Source organism: Myotis myotis, unplaced genomic scaffold (genome assembly GCF_014108235.1).
Source record: "Myotis myotis isolate mMyoMyo1 unplaced genomic scaffold, mMyoMyo1.p scaffold_m19_p_6, whole genome shotgun sequence".
Taxonomy (NCBI): domain Eukaryota; kingdom Metazoa; phylum Chordata; class Mammalia; order Chiroptera; family Vespertilionidae; genus Myotis; species Myotis myotis.
This window is the reverse complement of record NW_023416368.1, coordinates 91,108,803-91,124,390: the sequence shown is the minus strand read 5'-3', so window position 1 is coordinate 91,124,390 and position 15,588 is coordinate 91,108,803. Positions and strand designations below refer to the sequence as shown.

General features: G+C 53.3%; 1 protein-coding gene across 1 annotated transcript; it reads left to right on the top strand.

Moving 5' to 3' along the window:
* The first annotated feature begins 10,340 nt into the window (after positions 1-10,340).
* NKX2-6 (NK2 homeobox 6) lies at positions 10,341-14,530 on the top strand. The gene is made up of 2 exons (XM_036315573.1): positions 10,341-10,632; positions 13,422-14,530. Exons 1-2 carry the CDS (start codon positions 10,380-10,382, stop codon positions 14,057-14,059), a joined length of 891 nt encoding a protein of 296 aa, XP_036171466.1. The 5' UTR covers positions 10,341-10,379; the 3' UTR covers positions 14,060-14,530.
* Positions 14,531-15,588: the final 1,058 nt, after the last annotated feature.

Below are 15,588 nucleotides of genomic sequence, written 5' to 3'. Positions count from 1 at the left end.
AATACGGTTCCTCATGTTGTGGTGACCCCCAATTTCATTGTTACAAATTGAACATAATTAAAGCATAGTGATTAATCACAAAAACAATATGTAATTATATATGTGTTTTCCGATGGTCTTAGGCGACCCCTGTGAAAGGGTCGTTCAACTCCCAAAGGGGTCGCGACCCACAGGTTGAGAACCGCTGCCCTAGAGGGAAGCCCAAATGACAGCCCAGGCTGGAGGAGCCCTGATAAAACAGCTGGATGAGGGGCTCATGGCACAGTGGGAGCCTTCTGGGCACATTCTCCTGCGTAAAGTGGACTTGCTCAAAACAGGAGACCTTCCCTAGGCTGGCTTTTAAATGAGCCGTCCTGTTCTCTAATGCATCTGCCCAGCGTCAGACTGTCTGGGAAGAGGTGGAAGGGGAAAATGCACTTGGTTATCAGTATAATTTATCTACGTGGCACCAAATATCAACACGCCGGCTGTGCCTGTGTGTGCTCTATCTTTGTCCAGGCGGCTGCCCCTTCACAGCCACATATATGGAGAGTGCCCACTGGGGAGAGGGTAATGGACTGTGCTCCCCACCAGCACACCAGCCCACACGCCCTTCCCCCTGTGTTTTGAGGGAAGCATCCACAAGTTCCCTGGGGGGTGGGGGTGGGGAGAGATCTCAAAAGAGTTTCCCCTTCCTTTAGCATCCAACCAGAGTTAAAGGTCAGGGCAACCTGTGATTATATACAAATTAAGTTGCTTATATGCAAGGCACCCACCCGGCAGGGTGGCCCCACAAACATCTATGGACATGGTTTGGTTGTTGCCTCAGACTATGCATTCCTTAGACTCAGTAAGTTTGCTTCAAGGCAAAAGCTTCTGGAGGCTGGTGCGGTGTGGCACCCCATTCACACTTCCACTCAGGCAAGAGCCCGGGAATCTGCTTCTGATGGTCTCTAAGGAACAAGTTCACTTTACAATTATTTCCTTCTAGTCGCCCTCATCCACCACACCTTAGAGGATTTCCAGTTTTCCTAAAGGATATGTTTAACTTGTCTTTTTAAAATTAAACTCACAAAGCACAATTCATTTATCTGTATTATACAAAAATGTTAACCAGAAGAGCAATTTCAGAAGATGAGGGTGACTCTGGCAGGCAATAGAAGGACCACATGGATGGTGAGTTCTGGAACAATCACTGGGCAACTTACAATTATGATAAAGAAATAAAAAGGGTTGTTAAGTTACGGTTTCATTTTTTTGTAGAGAGATTCCACGTGGAATGTTTCCACCTTGGACACTCACACATATAGCCCCAGTTAGGAGGTGGTCCTATATTTTGTCTGTGTTCACAGAGGCGTTGATATCTTTTGCATTTGCAGGAAATAACTATGATAGCACAACATCATGTAGAGCGACTTGCAGGTTGGTGACCTCTTAAGGAAGGAGCAACTCAGAGCCCTGTCATTGCCCTTCGCCAGGCAAATGGCTATAAACAAGTTACCCGGCCACCTGTGCCTCAACATCCGATCCCTGAAATCGACATAATGACAGCGGCGGTCCTACTTATCTCAAAGGGACATCAATGAGATCATGGATGCCCCGGCTGAGCAAGACACCAGATACTAAAAACGGCCCGGAAAGGGTCTGTCTGACCCCCAAGGTCAGGCAGCGTGTGTGAAACTCCTCTGACGGGCTCGGGAAGCAGCGATGACTTTGGGTGGAACAGGAGGGCTCGGCCAGATCGCCCACTACCAGGGGTGCCTTGGCCGCTCCTGGACACCCGGCTGCACGTCACCAGACCACGACCAAGCCTCGATGGCCCGCGGAGCAGCAAGGAAGCCTGGTTAGGGCCCCATACACACACTCAGGCGTGCCCGCACACACATACACACGCGCGCACGTGTACACACACACACACACACACACGTGTACACACACACACACACACACACACACAACACAGCCGCCGGGGCCCAGCGTTTATTTGTCCGGGTTGGACGTGCTCCCGCGCCGCGGGGCGGGCGCTATCAGGGCGCGCGGTGGGCACTGGAATGTTAATTGAGCGGAGCCGGGGCGCCGCGCAGATAAGCGTCTCCATCTCCGAGCAGCGCCCGGGCCACCCCGCCTGCGGCCCCAGTCACCGCCCACGTCCCCAGACACAACAGCCCCACCGTCCCGCCGGAGACCGTCTTCTTCGCTCTGGACCTGCGGCTTGTGCGCAGGAGGCAACCCGGGGGAACCCCGCGCCGCACGGAGCGCCCGCCAGCCCGCGAGTGCAGCCCCCCGCCCCGCCGGCAGGACTAGACCCTCTCCTCCAGGAGAGCCAGAGAGGGGGTGTGGGGGGAAGACAGTGAGGAGTGGAAACCCTGGCTGATTGTTTAAACAATAAAAGGAATCTCCACTCTCTACCTCACCCGTGCTCCTCCTATGGACCCCGAAATGTGTGCACTGCTTTTCAAGGGTTCACAGAGCGCGCCCCTGACAAGGGACCACAGGCAGCCAGTTGCAATGCCCCCCAACCCCACCCTCCCAAGCGACTTGGGAAAAAGAAAATATTAGATCCTCAGTTCACACCATACATTCACAGACACTCCTATTACATTTAAATGGAAACAGCGAAACCATACAAGTGTCAGAGGAAAACACGGGTGAATTCCTCTTTAACCTCAGTGTGGAGAAAGGTCTCACTAGGACTCAAATCCAGGCAATAAAAGGAAAGCTCAATACATGTGACTACATTTAAAATTGCATAACAAAAAAACAGTGTCAGAGAAGTCAAAGACAAAGACAAACAGGAATAACGTCTTTGCAACAGATAGCCAAAATCTCTGACAGATAGAAAACACTTAAAAATCCCACACCCGCCAGAATAGCTGCCATCAATAAATCCACAAGTGTTGGAGAAGATGTGCTCTGTTGGTGGGAGTGCGGACTGGTGCAGACACTGTGGAAAACAGTATGGATTTTCCTCAAAAAGTTAAAAATGGAACTGCCACTTGACCCAGTGATCCCACTTCTGGGAATATATCCTAAGAATCCAGAAATACCAACCAGAAAGAATATATGCACTCCTATGTTCATAGTAGTGTTATTTACAATAGCCAAGATCTGGAAACAGCCCAAGCGCCCATCCATCAGTAGATGAGTGGATAAAAAAAGTTGTGGTACAATTTGCACAATGGAATATTACTCGGCTATTTAAAAAATGAAGGATTTCTTATCCTTTTCAACAGCATGGTTGGACCTGGAGATTATGCTACGTGAAATAAGCCAGAGAAAGGCAAATATCACAGGATCTCACCTACATGTGGAATCTAATGAACAAAGTAAACTAGCAAATAGGTCCAGAGGCGCGAATGCATTGAAACAAGCTGACAAATCTCAGGCAAGTGTGTATGTGTGGGCGGGGGGGGGGGGGGGGGGAACCAAAGAACTTATATGCATATACTAGTGTGCACAGCCCCCAGCCACAGACACTAATGTGGTGAAGACCTGGGGTGAGGCAGGGGCTGGTGGAGGGGGGCAGAAGGAGGGGAAACGGGGGATATCTGTAATACTGTCAGCAATAAAAAATGATAGAAAATGGGAGAAAAATGCAATTTAAATGTATGTATATATTTATGTATTTTTATATTTGCATGCATATTCTACATGTATAGGGACATACATATATGTATATATCTCTTGAACATACAAAAAAGATGTTCTATCTTGCTCATAATTAGAAAAATTCAAGTTAAAACAACACTTGGTCCAGCTGGCATGGCTCACTGGTTAGGCATCAACCTATGAACCAGGAAGTCAAGGTTCAATTCCGGTCAGGGCACATGCCTGGGTTGTGGGCTCCATGGAGGGGGGGGGGGGGCGGGTAGGGAGCGTGCAGGAGGCAGCCAGTCAATGATTCTCTCTCATCATTGATGTTTCTATCTCTCTCTCCTTCTCCCTTCCTCACTGAAATGAATAAAAATATATTTTTTTAAAAAACAACACGGGGATACCATTTTCCCTCTATCAGATTAGTGAAAATTAAAAAGTACCATACATTCTGTTGAGCAGGCTACTGCTGGGAGGCAGGTATTCTCCTACTTTGCTGGTGAAATGCAAACCTGTAAGCCACTCGGGAGGGGAACTTGGCAATGCCTTAATACATTCTTATGCAGCTACTTTTGAACCATATCCCCATTTCAGGAATATGCTCTGAAGATACACTTTTAACAACACCAACACACATAGCAACTATGTCATTCATTACAACGTTACTATTTGTAATTGCAAGATACTGGGGAAATGCTAAATGAGAAAGAGAAAAGTGCAGAAGAGTATAGGAAGGACTGGGAGCTGGGAGCAGCCCTTGTTCTGGGGCAGGGCCTGTGAGAGTGAGGGGCTTTACCTGTGGGGCCGCCGGTGTCCCCGCCTTGTGGCAGCAGGAAAAGGGACATGCCATTCTCTTGAAGGGGGTGATCACATCCACATCAGAGTTTTTGATGGTGAAAATATCATTATAAGTAAAAACGTCCTTCTTCATCAAGGAGGTGAAATCGGGCACATTAATGCCAGTCCACCAGCCAGATAAAGGTGCGCTGGGGACATGCTGCAATGTTCACCTGTCTTCTCCTGTACTGGACCGGACACTCCCGGAGAGTCCTGGAACCTGTGCTGTTTGTCTTGGTGTCCTGAGTGCCTTATATGTATGGTGACCCTTATATGCTTGGTTTGCCTGGAACAATTCTGGTCTGTGCCTGACACCCATTTAGTTAGTGTTTCTTTTTTATTGAATATCCAGGTTTAGCCCTGGCCAGTGTGTCTCAGTTGGTTGGACAGTCGTCCTATGCACCAAAAGATGGCAGGTTTGATTTCCTATCAAGGCACATACCCAGGTTACCGATTTGGTCCCCCTGTGGGAGGCAGCCTATTGATGTTTCTCTCTCTCTCCCCCCCTCTCTCTAAATCAATAAAATTTTTAAAAATAAAATTAAAATATTCAGATTTAGATAATAGATTACATGACTAGGTTTCTCTAATGTAATGAGCACCCAGAAAATATCTACTGAATTAAATGGAATAATTCGAAACATATTGAAGTAATAGTTTCAGTAAAATTTTAAATTGTATAGTGAATTTTTCTTAGAAACAAGGATGCTAAGAAAACCAAGTAAAGAATAGAAAGAAACATAATAAAAGAGGATTACCAAGCAACTGCACTCATCTTAGTCGTATGAGAGTCTCTAACGGAAAGGGCAGTGTACTGAAAGTGAGGAGCTCTATATGACCCAAAACAGGTTCCGTACCCTATCTTTGTCTTGGTTTCCCTGTCTGTAAACTAGAAATAATAACTGTTTTACAGTCATTTGGAGAATCAGTAAGCTAAGAAATGAATGTACATTAAAAATAAAAGAGAAAACTATACATAAAATAGTCCAGTTTTTTCCCCCAAACTCTTTCCAGTTATTTTTCAAATCTTCCTTTCACCTCTCGAGGGAATTAAAGTGGAAGCAAGGACGTCGACACAGGATTATGGTAGAAAGCGAACCAGCATCTGTAATGAGAAAACCTGGATTTTCCACAGCAATTAGGTAGCTGTATGGTTTTGAACCATAACATACCTCTGTGTGCGTTATCTGTAAAATATAGGCAATTCAGATAAAGAAAAAAAGAGAAACCATCATTTAAAATAATTTGTTTTAAAAGAAAAAAACAGAAAATTCAATGAGTTGTTTTGAAAGGATTTACTTTAAAGCTCTAGTTATGCACTCTGTGGAAATGGGGGTCTGAAGAACTGTGCCAAGTCATAAATGGAGACTCCGTGTCCTGCGTTTACCACAGACACGGCATAGCTTATTCTAAGCAAATGACAGATGAGTAGAAAGTACATAGACATTCTGGCAACCGTGACATCCTGTTATAAAGCAGCAGCCACAAGTAGCAATCAGAAGCCTAATATCGACACAAAAATCTTAATAAATGTCACAGCTTTATAACAACAAGAAAGAGTTGCTGCCTTGTCATATAAGGAAGAAGGGAAAATATACATGATCAGCTCATTTGTGCAAAAGCACGGAGGAATAAATTAATGAGATTGGGAGTGTGCGGGAACCAGGGAAGAGGCAATGGAACAGGAATAGAAAGGATGAAAGTGTAGTGGTCACTTCTCTGAGTACATCTTGCAGAATTCTGACTTTAGAATTATGTCAATGCTTTATGTACTCAAAAAATAAACAAAGTATTACAATATCTTTAAATGGGTGTCAGCAAATGAGATCATAGCAAAACAAAAGTGCCACCACCCCAGGTGAGCCAGGTCCCTCTGGACCAGCCCCCAGGGTATCCTGGGGACGATCCCCAGCCAAACAAGGCAGATTCATTTATCTAAAACCCATACTGGACACCTAGGAGGCGCTGGTTACTAGTCCCTCGGGACACAGCTCTGACAACAGACCCAGGGTCCCCAGCCAGTCGGATGGGACCCTGCACTCAAGTTACAGACCTTAGAGACCCTTGTTTCCTGCAAGTTCCCAGGACCCAAGTGCCTGTTGTGTGTGCAGTTTTGCAGGAGAAATCTTTAAGTTTTAGGAAAGTCTGAAAGAAATGGAGGAGGGAGGACTTCTGTTAACCACAGATGGGAAGAGTTTCAAAAAATATTGTGCACAAATTCCATATGATTGTGCAAGTATCACACTGCATGGGAATAATTTAAAATCCGTTTCCTGCGCAAGAATGGGGTACGAGGAAAGGGCTGAGGCGCCTCACTTCCTCCATGTTCGGGCGCTGGAAACACTGTTTGTGGACCTAGAACTGTTTTAAGCGTGTGGCTGTGTGAGCTGAGTGGAGTTAAGCAGGCCCATCTCCATCTCATTTTAAGAACGGAGAGAGGACACCTCCACTCATGAACAGGAAATGACCTCCCCACACACACACACACCTGACACCACACAGTCCCGGCCTGCGCCACGTCCTGTCTGATAACCCCGGGGCTCCCCAGCTTTTCTGCTTGAACGCCCAGCCTAGCTTCTTCTGGCTCCTCCTGGACCCCCGAGCTTCCGCAAGTCGCTCGGGCTCACCTTACAGCAGTGGGGCAGTCCCTAATTCGGCTGTGATTGCCGCGGAAGTGGCGAGATCAGCGGCATTGGTCCCCCTCTCCCGCCGCCAGTGCTCTCAGTGCCCCTTGCGCTGAAAGGGGAGGAAAATTGTGTGTTGGGGGTGGGGGCGGGGAGCAGGGAGGATGACTCCAGGAGGGCCAGTCCCAGGCTGAGGAAAGCGCTGGGAGACCAGACCCCAGTGCAGCTTCGGGTTGCTAGTTTGCGTGGCCTCTCTTCCTGTAGGGTTGGGCCAGAGGGAATTGAGCACCTCTCTCCAGGTGTGCCTCCTCTCCTGGTGTGCCCCCTCTCCAGGTGTGCCTCCTCTCCAGATGTTCCCCCACTCCAGGTGTGCCCCCTCTCCAGGTGTGCCCCCACTCCAGGTGTGCCCCCTCTCCAGGTGTGCCCCCTCTCCAGGTGTGCCCCCACTCCAGGTGTGCCCCCTCTCCAGGTGTGCCCCCACTCCAGGTGTGCCCCCTCTCCAGGTGTGCCCCCACTCCAGGTGTGCCCCCTCTCCAGGTGTGCCCCCACTCCAGGTGTGCCCCCTCTCCAGGTGTGCCCCCACTCCAGGTGTGCCCCCACTCCAGATGTGCCCCCTCTCCAGGTGTGCCTCTTCTCCAGATGTGCCCCCACTCCAGGTGTGCCCCCGTGCCCCAGGGCCTGAGCCCAGACTGCCCTTTGCCTACCAGAGACCCGAGTTTGCCTCGCTTGCGAGGGGCTAGATTCGCTAGAAAGTCTTTTTCGTCCAAAACCTCATTGGATTCTTGCAGCAAGACAGAAGAGAAAGGCAGGGCCGGGGACCTGGGCGCAGGATTTGAACTTAGGGCTTCTGATGCCAAGTCTCTCCCAAGGTGTCTTCCTTCTGTGACTTCACAGACGCGACAGAATTCCACCGTAGAGTGGGGCGTTGGCTGTGTTCGCAGCTTACTGTTCAATCTGGGATCGCCCACAGCCCCATCGTGGAAGGTGAGGACCAAACTGAGCTGCTGGTGCGGAAAGGCCTGGCGCCAGCTCGCCTGTTCGTGGTCCTCTTCAAGGAAATGCCCTAAGTTCGCATTCTGGGTGTGTGTGTGTGTGTGTGTGTGTGTGTGTGTGTGTAAATACCCACCTACCAGATCTTTGCCTGAAACTCTGCAAGGAAGAGGATAAGATTTTTTTTTTTTGAAGTCCTGGGATGTCTTTTGAGCATTAAAGCATCTGATTAATTAATGCTTGTTTTACAAATTTATCCCGAGGAAATAATCCAAAATGTTGACAAGGATAAAATCACAAAGATGCTCCCTGAGCCTTACAGTCTCAAAAAAATATATATAGACATAGTAGATATAGTGTACCAGCATAGACGCAGTACATTATGGTTCAACCATAACATGGACTATTATACAGTATTCCCATTTTAAGATATATGTGTGAAAACTCTAATAAAGGTCTGGACATGCTTATGCTGTAAATTTAAAATTTACAAACTCACATGCACCCATATATGCAAAAATATAGAGAAGTGCACTAAAACGTTAGCTCTGGACAGACCATTGTTTTCTTTCCACCTTTTCCTTATTTTCCAAAGTGTGCATGACTTTTATCATCAGAAACAAACTAAATAAATAAATGGGCCATCGCAAGATTTCGACATCTCTGAAGACAAAATGATGTCCCTTTCACGAAAAAAGGAGGGGTGCTGCTGGGGGAACCAGAGTCTGGGCCACCCTGACCTTGCTGAGCTGGACAACCTCAGGAGTCGCTTAACCTCTCTGATCTGATTCCTCGAAGGAAAAAGAAAAAAAGAAGCTGGAACTCAGGAAATAGCTTTGATGTAAAGATTAAATGACACGATGTACAAGAAATCATTGCTTGGCTAAGCCATCCAATTTGCCTAAATTTTATGTAAAATTTTTTGAGAATTTTTGCACCCACCAGCCCGGGCAGATGAGCCCAGCTTATCTGAATTTCAGTAAATAATAACACCCATCTCGCATTTGCCCCAAAGGCTTATTTTGAAAACATTTGTCCTAAAATCCCCAAAAGAACCCTAGTGAGATCTCATTTTGATTTTAAAATATTTTTAAACGACTTAGATTGTGCTCAGACTGCCCCCTCCGGGTCCTGTTGTCTTCATTGAACCATGTGGGGTAAGAAATTACAGCAGTGGACACTTCTTGAAGGTCTCATACAGTTATCACAACCATCCTCTGATGGGCGTATTGTTTTCTCCAGTTTTAACTAGTCAAAGCTTGGAGAGAAATACTTTGCCCAAAGCCCACAACTCATACATCCAGAGCAGGGCCAGACTAGTGGGCTCCACCTGGGCTGTGATAACCACTGCACAACACGGCCTCCTTTACCGGGTAGCTAACGCTCATCAAAACTCCCCAACCCTGGCGGGCGCCGCGTTCACAGTCACCAGCGCACCAAGGCAATTTTAGGGCGATGAGGGGGAGGGGACGCGGCTCAGGACGTGGAGGGCTAGGTGAGTCCCACCTTCGCCTCCTCCCCACCCACTGGCCACGCCTGCTAAGAGCCTGGGGATCCCCCCTGCCCCCCCCCCCCAAAAAAAGCTCCCCTGCCCTTTCTTGGCTGCGGGGTTGACATGTTCCACCTGTGAAGTGGCGGATCCGGCTCTAAGCGAGGCATTTCCACCTCCGTCTAGGCCCGGTGGTCAGACTCGCTCCTCCCGCGTCCAGCCTCGGCTCGCGGGAAGGAGCCCCCGCCTCCGGCCCCGCCTTGCGCCCACGAAGACTCCCGGGGGTCCCTCCAGCCGCGGTGCCCAGCGGTCCCCACCCGAGCTCCTCTGCCGCGGGAGCGGAGAGTTAGGATAGTGCCAGGCCGGAAGGACCAGCTTGGGGTGCCAAGCCAGGGCTCCATCCCCCATCCCTGCGCGTCCTCTAGGAACGTCCCCGCGGACCCCGGGGTGACCTCCGAGGTTCGCGCCGGTACCGTATTTACCGAGATTCGAGCCTCGCGCAGCGCCGTCTCTTCCGCTCTCCCGGCCTCTGAGAACCATCCATATGGACCAAGCCTCCCCAGAAAGTGGCTGGGCTTGCAGAGGAATTAGAGGGGCGCGGGGGGACAGCGCTGGGGGTGGGGGTGGGGAAAGGTGCCGCTGGGTTAGCACGTGGTTTCCGCGGGAACCAATGGGGGTGGGCAGTCTCGTCACTCGGCCCTGGTCACCGGCCACCGGGATGGCCCCGAGGAGGGCGCAGTCCGCGACGCCGGGCGTCCGCCCCAGACCCGGGGCCTGCGGTGCCGGCAGCCGGCAGGCGGGGAGCTCGGGGCGCTGCTTTCCGCGGGGGCCGGGGACGTGCAGGCCCCGCTGCTCCCGCCTCCGGGATGCTGCAGAACCCCGTCACCTCCACGCCCTTCTCGGTGGACGACATCCTGCGGCTGGAGCGAGAGCAGATCGGCCTCGCGGCCCTGCAGCTCCGCGGGGAGCGCTCTCAGTATCTGCGTCTGGTCCCGGACCCGCGCGGGGCGGAGGTTCCCAACCCCGGTAGCCGCGGCGACGGAGAGGGATGGCAGGACGGGCCGGAGCCCCCTGGGGATCCCGGTGAGCGGGTCACAGCCATGGACGCGGAGCGGGCGGGTGAGTACACCCTCGGGGCTTGGCACCGACAGGGAGGTCAGGAGGGTCGGGATGGGCCCTGATCAGCTGGCTGTGGCGGGACAGGTTCTCCAGGCCTCCCCGGCGAAGAGGGCCTGCCTTGTTCCCTTCACTTCAGAGTCCGGGTCCCCGGAGGGTTCACCTCCCCAAGGGAAAAAAGGTCCTGAATCTTAGGGGTTTGCTGTCTCCACAGCGAGTCCTCATATTCCCACAAACACACCACCCCACTCACAGCCACAGTCCCCGGGACGCCAGCTTCTCTCTGACACCGAAACCGCCACACAGTCTTGGCTGTGCTGCGTCCCCTCCCGCTTGTCCCCTCCCGCTTTCCCTGCCGCCTGAGCCTCTCCGCCCGAACCCATCTGCCCAGGAGTAGCCGGCAGAGAGCAGGGCGCTCGGGGAGGAGACTGACAACAGCGGTCCGTCCCAGGCCGGCCCTCCCCAGGCGCTCCTGCGAGGCGGGACTAGCCCAGTCAACCCTGTGCCCGGTTCCTCCACCCAAAAGTGAGAGAGGTGCCGGCCAAACCAGGTCTGAGTCCCGGGGCGTAAAGGGTCCTGCAGGGTTTGGTGGGGAGCCCTGCGGGTCTGCGGGGTCTGGGAGCGCGGTAAGGGCAGCGTGGGTCAGGGCAGCCATGGGTAAGGGCAGCGTGGGTAAGGGCAGCGTGGGTCAGGGCAGCGTGGGTCAGGGCAGCGTGGGTAAGGGCAGCATGGGTAAGAGTAGCTTGAGTTTGACCGGCTTCAGGAAGCCGCTCTGCCGAGTCTCCGCGCAGTTTCAGCTCCCGGGCTCCGAAAGCGCAACTGGTGCGCAGACAGCGAGGCCCAGACCCAGTGTCCAGCGGCAGGAAGGGCAGAGGCGGGCGGGACGCGGGAGTCTTGTGCCCGAGGCGCAACATTCCGAGGAAGCAAACGCCACCTTCCCTCTCGTCCAACCTCTGGCCGGGTCCGCAGCCTCCATGCGGGTCTGGGGGCCCTGAGAGGCGCCTCGCAGGTCAGTCTCCTCTGCCGGCAGTGCCACGGCCCCTCCGTTCCAGGCGCAAACTGGCCGCGTAACTAGAGACCAGTTCGGAGCTATTCATCCACTTGCAGGCTGCTTTTTCACCGACCCCAGAGCCGGAGAACATTAAACTTCGCTCTGTTCGCAGAGCAGCCGGCGGTTTTCTGCGGCGAACTCTAAACACGGGATTCCCTCCGCGCTGCTCGGCCCACCAGGCGTGCGCTTCTGCTCCAGGGAGAACCGGCCACACTTCTCCGGCCACCGCGCTCCCCGCACAGCCCCAGACACCCGCAGCGCCTTCCTAGCCCCGCGGGAAAGGGACCTTCCTGGTGGCCTCAGGGCGCCCTCCATCCCCAGCTGACCCACCTCGCTTTCAGGGACACAGGGCACAGGGCGAGAGAGGTTCCGGACTGGGACCCGAAGGACCAGGGGAGCTGAGACACCCGGGGTGCTGTGCAAGCCCTCGGCCTGCGTGGTCAGTAACTTTCCAAGGGGGTCCTGCTGTTTCTGTCCCTGAAGGTCAGTTGTTTTTATTTGGTAACAAAAGAAACCCTCGCCAATATTTTTTCTTTGGGAGGAGAGATGTCCTCAGTTTCTCCGAGCACATGCTTCTCTGAAGAAGTTTTCATTTCTGCAGACAGTGAGCACCCAGCAGCCCGCCCGCAGGAGACTGACCAGCTCGGTTGGTGGGATTTGGAGCCCAGTTCCAACCCGCACCAGGTCTCAGGAGGCAGGCCCTGGTCCCTGCTCCAGGAGCTGCCTCTCCTCTGTGTCCCTGGTTTCCTCCTGCCTGGGTTTCCACGAAAACTCTGCGTTTCCTCTCCACCCACCTCCCCTTCTGCAAAAACGGCGCTTAAGCCCAGACAGCAGAGAGATGGGAAGGGCAGGGAGGCTGCGTCTAGGCGGCTCCCAGCGCGGCCTCTGCAGCAGCGGAGCTTCGCCCAGTTTTAACGCGCTCAGTTGGCGCCCACTCCGTGTGCCCAGGCCGGGGCGCTGTCCAGGAAGGAGAAGAAGCGGGGCAAAGCCACCCACTTGCCACAGACCCTGCAGGAGAAAGAGGCCGCTTAAAAAAAAAAAAGTCAGATGTGGATCTCAACTTTACACATACCTCCAAGAGAACCTCATTTTCTCAGCCAACAGTCGAGAGTCGGAAAATAAGTTGTTTTATTTTGTTAATTTGGATAATGGAACCTTGCGTCCAAGAAACATGAGGATGGGCCCCAGTGCCGGTGGAGCACCTGATGACCAAGATGACAGGGGTGTGTGCCAGGGTGGGGTGGAGGTGGCAGGCACTGGAGGCTCCTAGTTTGGAGCAGGGTGGACAACCAGATGAGGGGAGCCTCTGGCAGGCATGTCACCGAGTCTCGCTGTCTCTGTCTCTCCCCCTCCCCCCCTCTTCCATCCCCTTCCTCTCTCTTTCCACCAAGGCTTGTCCAAAGTCAGCCCGCCTCTGATAAGTCCCTTCCTTATTCACTCTCGATTCTTGCAGCAAAGTTCCTCAAACTCAGCCATACTTTAGAATAGAAATCGCAGCAAGCCGCCTTTACCCCGCCCCCGCCCCCACCACCAACAACAACAAAAATAAATAAATAAAAAGACATTCTAAAAGGAAGTGAAGCTGTCTTAGACAGTCTACCTTTTGGGAAACGGCTGTACACCTGGGACCACAGATTGTCCCCGGGCTACCCGGGGAGAGGGGCGTCCCTGGAAAACCGTGCAAGCATTGCTGGCGTGGGCCTCGGGCTGGCGCTGACGGGGTTCCTTCCTGTGCTTTCAGAGCCCGGCCTCCGCGCGGCCTCGCCCCTCCGCGGCGGGACCCGGCGGCCAGAGCGCGGCGGCGGCGCCAGCGGCGGCAGCTGCAGCGACGGGGCGCGCGGTGCGGGCGCGGAGCAGCCGAGGGCGCGGCAGCGGCGGCGGCCGCGCGTGCTCTTCTCGCAGGCGCAGGTGCTGGCGCTGGAGCGGCGCTTCAAGCAGCAGCGGTACCTGTCGGCGCCGGAGCGCGAGCACCTGGCCAGCGCGCTGCAGCTCACGTCCACGCAGGTCAAGATCTGGTTCCAGAACCGGCGCTACAAGTGCAAGAGGCAGCGCCAGGACAAGTCCCTGGAGCTGGCGGGCCACCCCCTGGCGCCGCGCCGGGTAGCGGTGCCCGTGCTGGTGCGGGACGGCAAGCCCTGCCTGGGCCCCGGCGCGCCCGCCTTCCCGGGTCCCTACGGTGCCGCCGCCGCGCCCTATTCCTGCTACAGAGGCTACGCGGGCGCGCCCTACGTGGCGGGCTACGGCGGGGGCTACGCGGGCGCGCCCCCGGGGCCCGCCCCGCCCGCGCCCCTGGCCGGCGTGGGCCTCGGCGGGGGTGGCCAGAGCAGCAGCGCGCAGGGCCCTCTGCCCGCCACGCTGCAGGGGGTGCCGGCCTGGTGAGGCGCCCTGGCTCAGACACACCCACCGAGGCCGGGCGCTCCGTCCAGCCGTCCGCCAATGGGTCTCAGCAAGAAGATGGGCTGCCACCCTGGAGGGAAGAGGCCACCCGCATGGCGCTCCCCCCGAGAGCGATCTTGCGACTGTGGATCGCCCCGGGGAGCCTCGGGCTGAAGGCCCTGGGAGCGTTCTTCCCGCTCAGAGACAGACAGGACGCGCGGGCCTTCGCCAGCCTCGGCGCGCAGCGCTGGGCGGAGGAGGAAAGCAAGGGTGGGAGGCAGTTTCGGGCGGCGGGCCGCGCTAAGGAAGCTGTCGTCGGGTCTCAAACCTAGGGGGCTGGGAGGTTGTGCGCTGCAGCCTGGGCATTCGGAGGGCCTGGGTCCTCCAGCGAAGGGCGACAGGTGGGGGAAGAATGAAAGAGTCGAGTGAGGGAAGGGGAGTGGGGAGCCAGCCAGGAAAAGGAGGATCCAGGGGATCAGGAAGAGCCTCCTGTAGGATTTAAGTCCCCACCCCCACCCCCCATCCCACCCCCAGCTGCGCTCTTAGAGACTCGGATTAATTCAGGAAGTGCTCTTTGCTGGGGCCACGATTGCTCTCTGCGAAGCATCCTCCAGCTCTTCCCTCCGTGTCAGTGCATTTCTCTCTTGTATACAGCTCAGCATCTTGAGGAAATACATGAAATAGATTTGTGTTCGCGTGTGTGTAAGCCGTTAGCATTATCCACCTCTCGGTCACCTCTGAACAACTTCGAATTAAAGTAAAAATGAAACCCCCAAGTCCTGAGTCCTCAGTACATGCAGACCCCCTGGGGACCAAACTGGATTTGGCCCTGGTGCCAGGTGCCCTGAGGTCCCCTCCGCCGCCTCGTCCTCTGCAGGTTTTCTTCCCGAGCAACAGGTTTCCAAGTTCCAGTGGGAAGGCGGCTCCACTTGGCCTTGAGTCCTAACAGGAGGGTAGGGAGCCTGAACTTTCGGGGAAAGCTAAATGTGTTCCTGGGGACATTTCTCTTTGGCAGGCACTAGTGCGAAAAGCAGGGTTTTTAAAAGACCATATTTAGTCAATGAAAACTCTGGTTCTTCATCCCCTGGACCACTAACTTGTCAAAAGTTGAAGTGTATTATTTAATAAATTCTAATGTTTAATTAAAATTCAACGGCCCTGCATTTTCTCATTTCTGAATGTGCCTGGTTATTTCTACTGACCTGGGAAAGAGAGACTGCTGGGTCCCTTGTAAACTATACCTACTTTACATGGCTTACATCTCTTAAAGTTTATATGTTTAAGCTAAAAAAAATAATAATTATTCATATTTTTTCTTTACATTTTTTCTCCTTTTTACTTTCTCTCCTTTCAAGATTACATTTTCCCCAAGAGTCTAAAATGCTGCATACAGTATTAAGTTTTTTAAAAAAAACTTTTGTTGCTCTTTAGGTAAGACCCTTACCCTAGAAATACAGGTCATGGATCCTACTTGGCACAGAGTAGGAAATTAATACATGCATTCCCTCCACCCACCCACCCTTTCTCACATA

Bases quoted from the DNA above. Each gene is read 5' to 3' on its own strand.
- NKX2-6 (XM_036315573.1), top strand. From the start codon at position 10,380: ATGCTGCAGAACCCCGTCACCTCCACGCCCTTCTCGGTGGACGACATC. The intron at 10,633-13,421 runs GTGAGTACACCC...CTGTGCTTTCAG, and splicing joins CATGGACGCGGAGCGGGCGG to AGCCCGGCCTCCGCGCGGCC.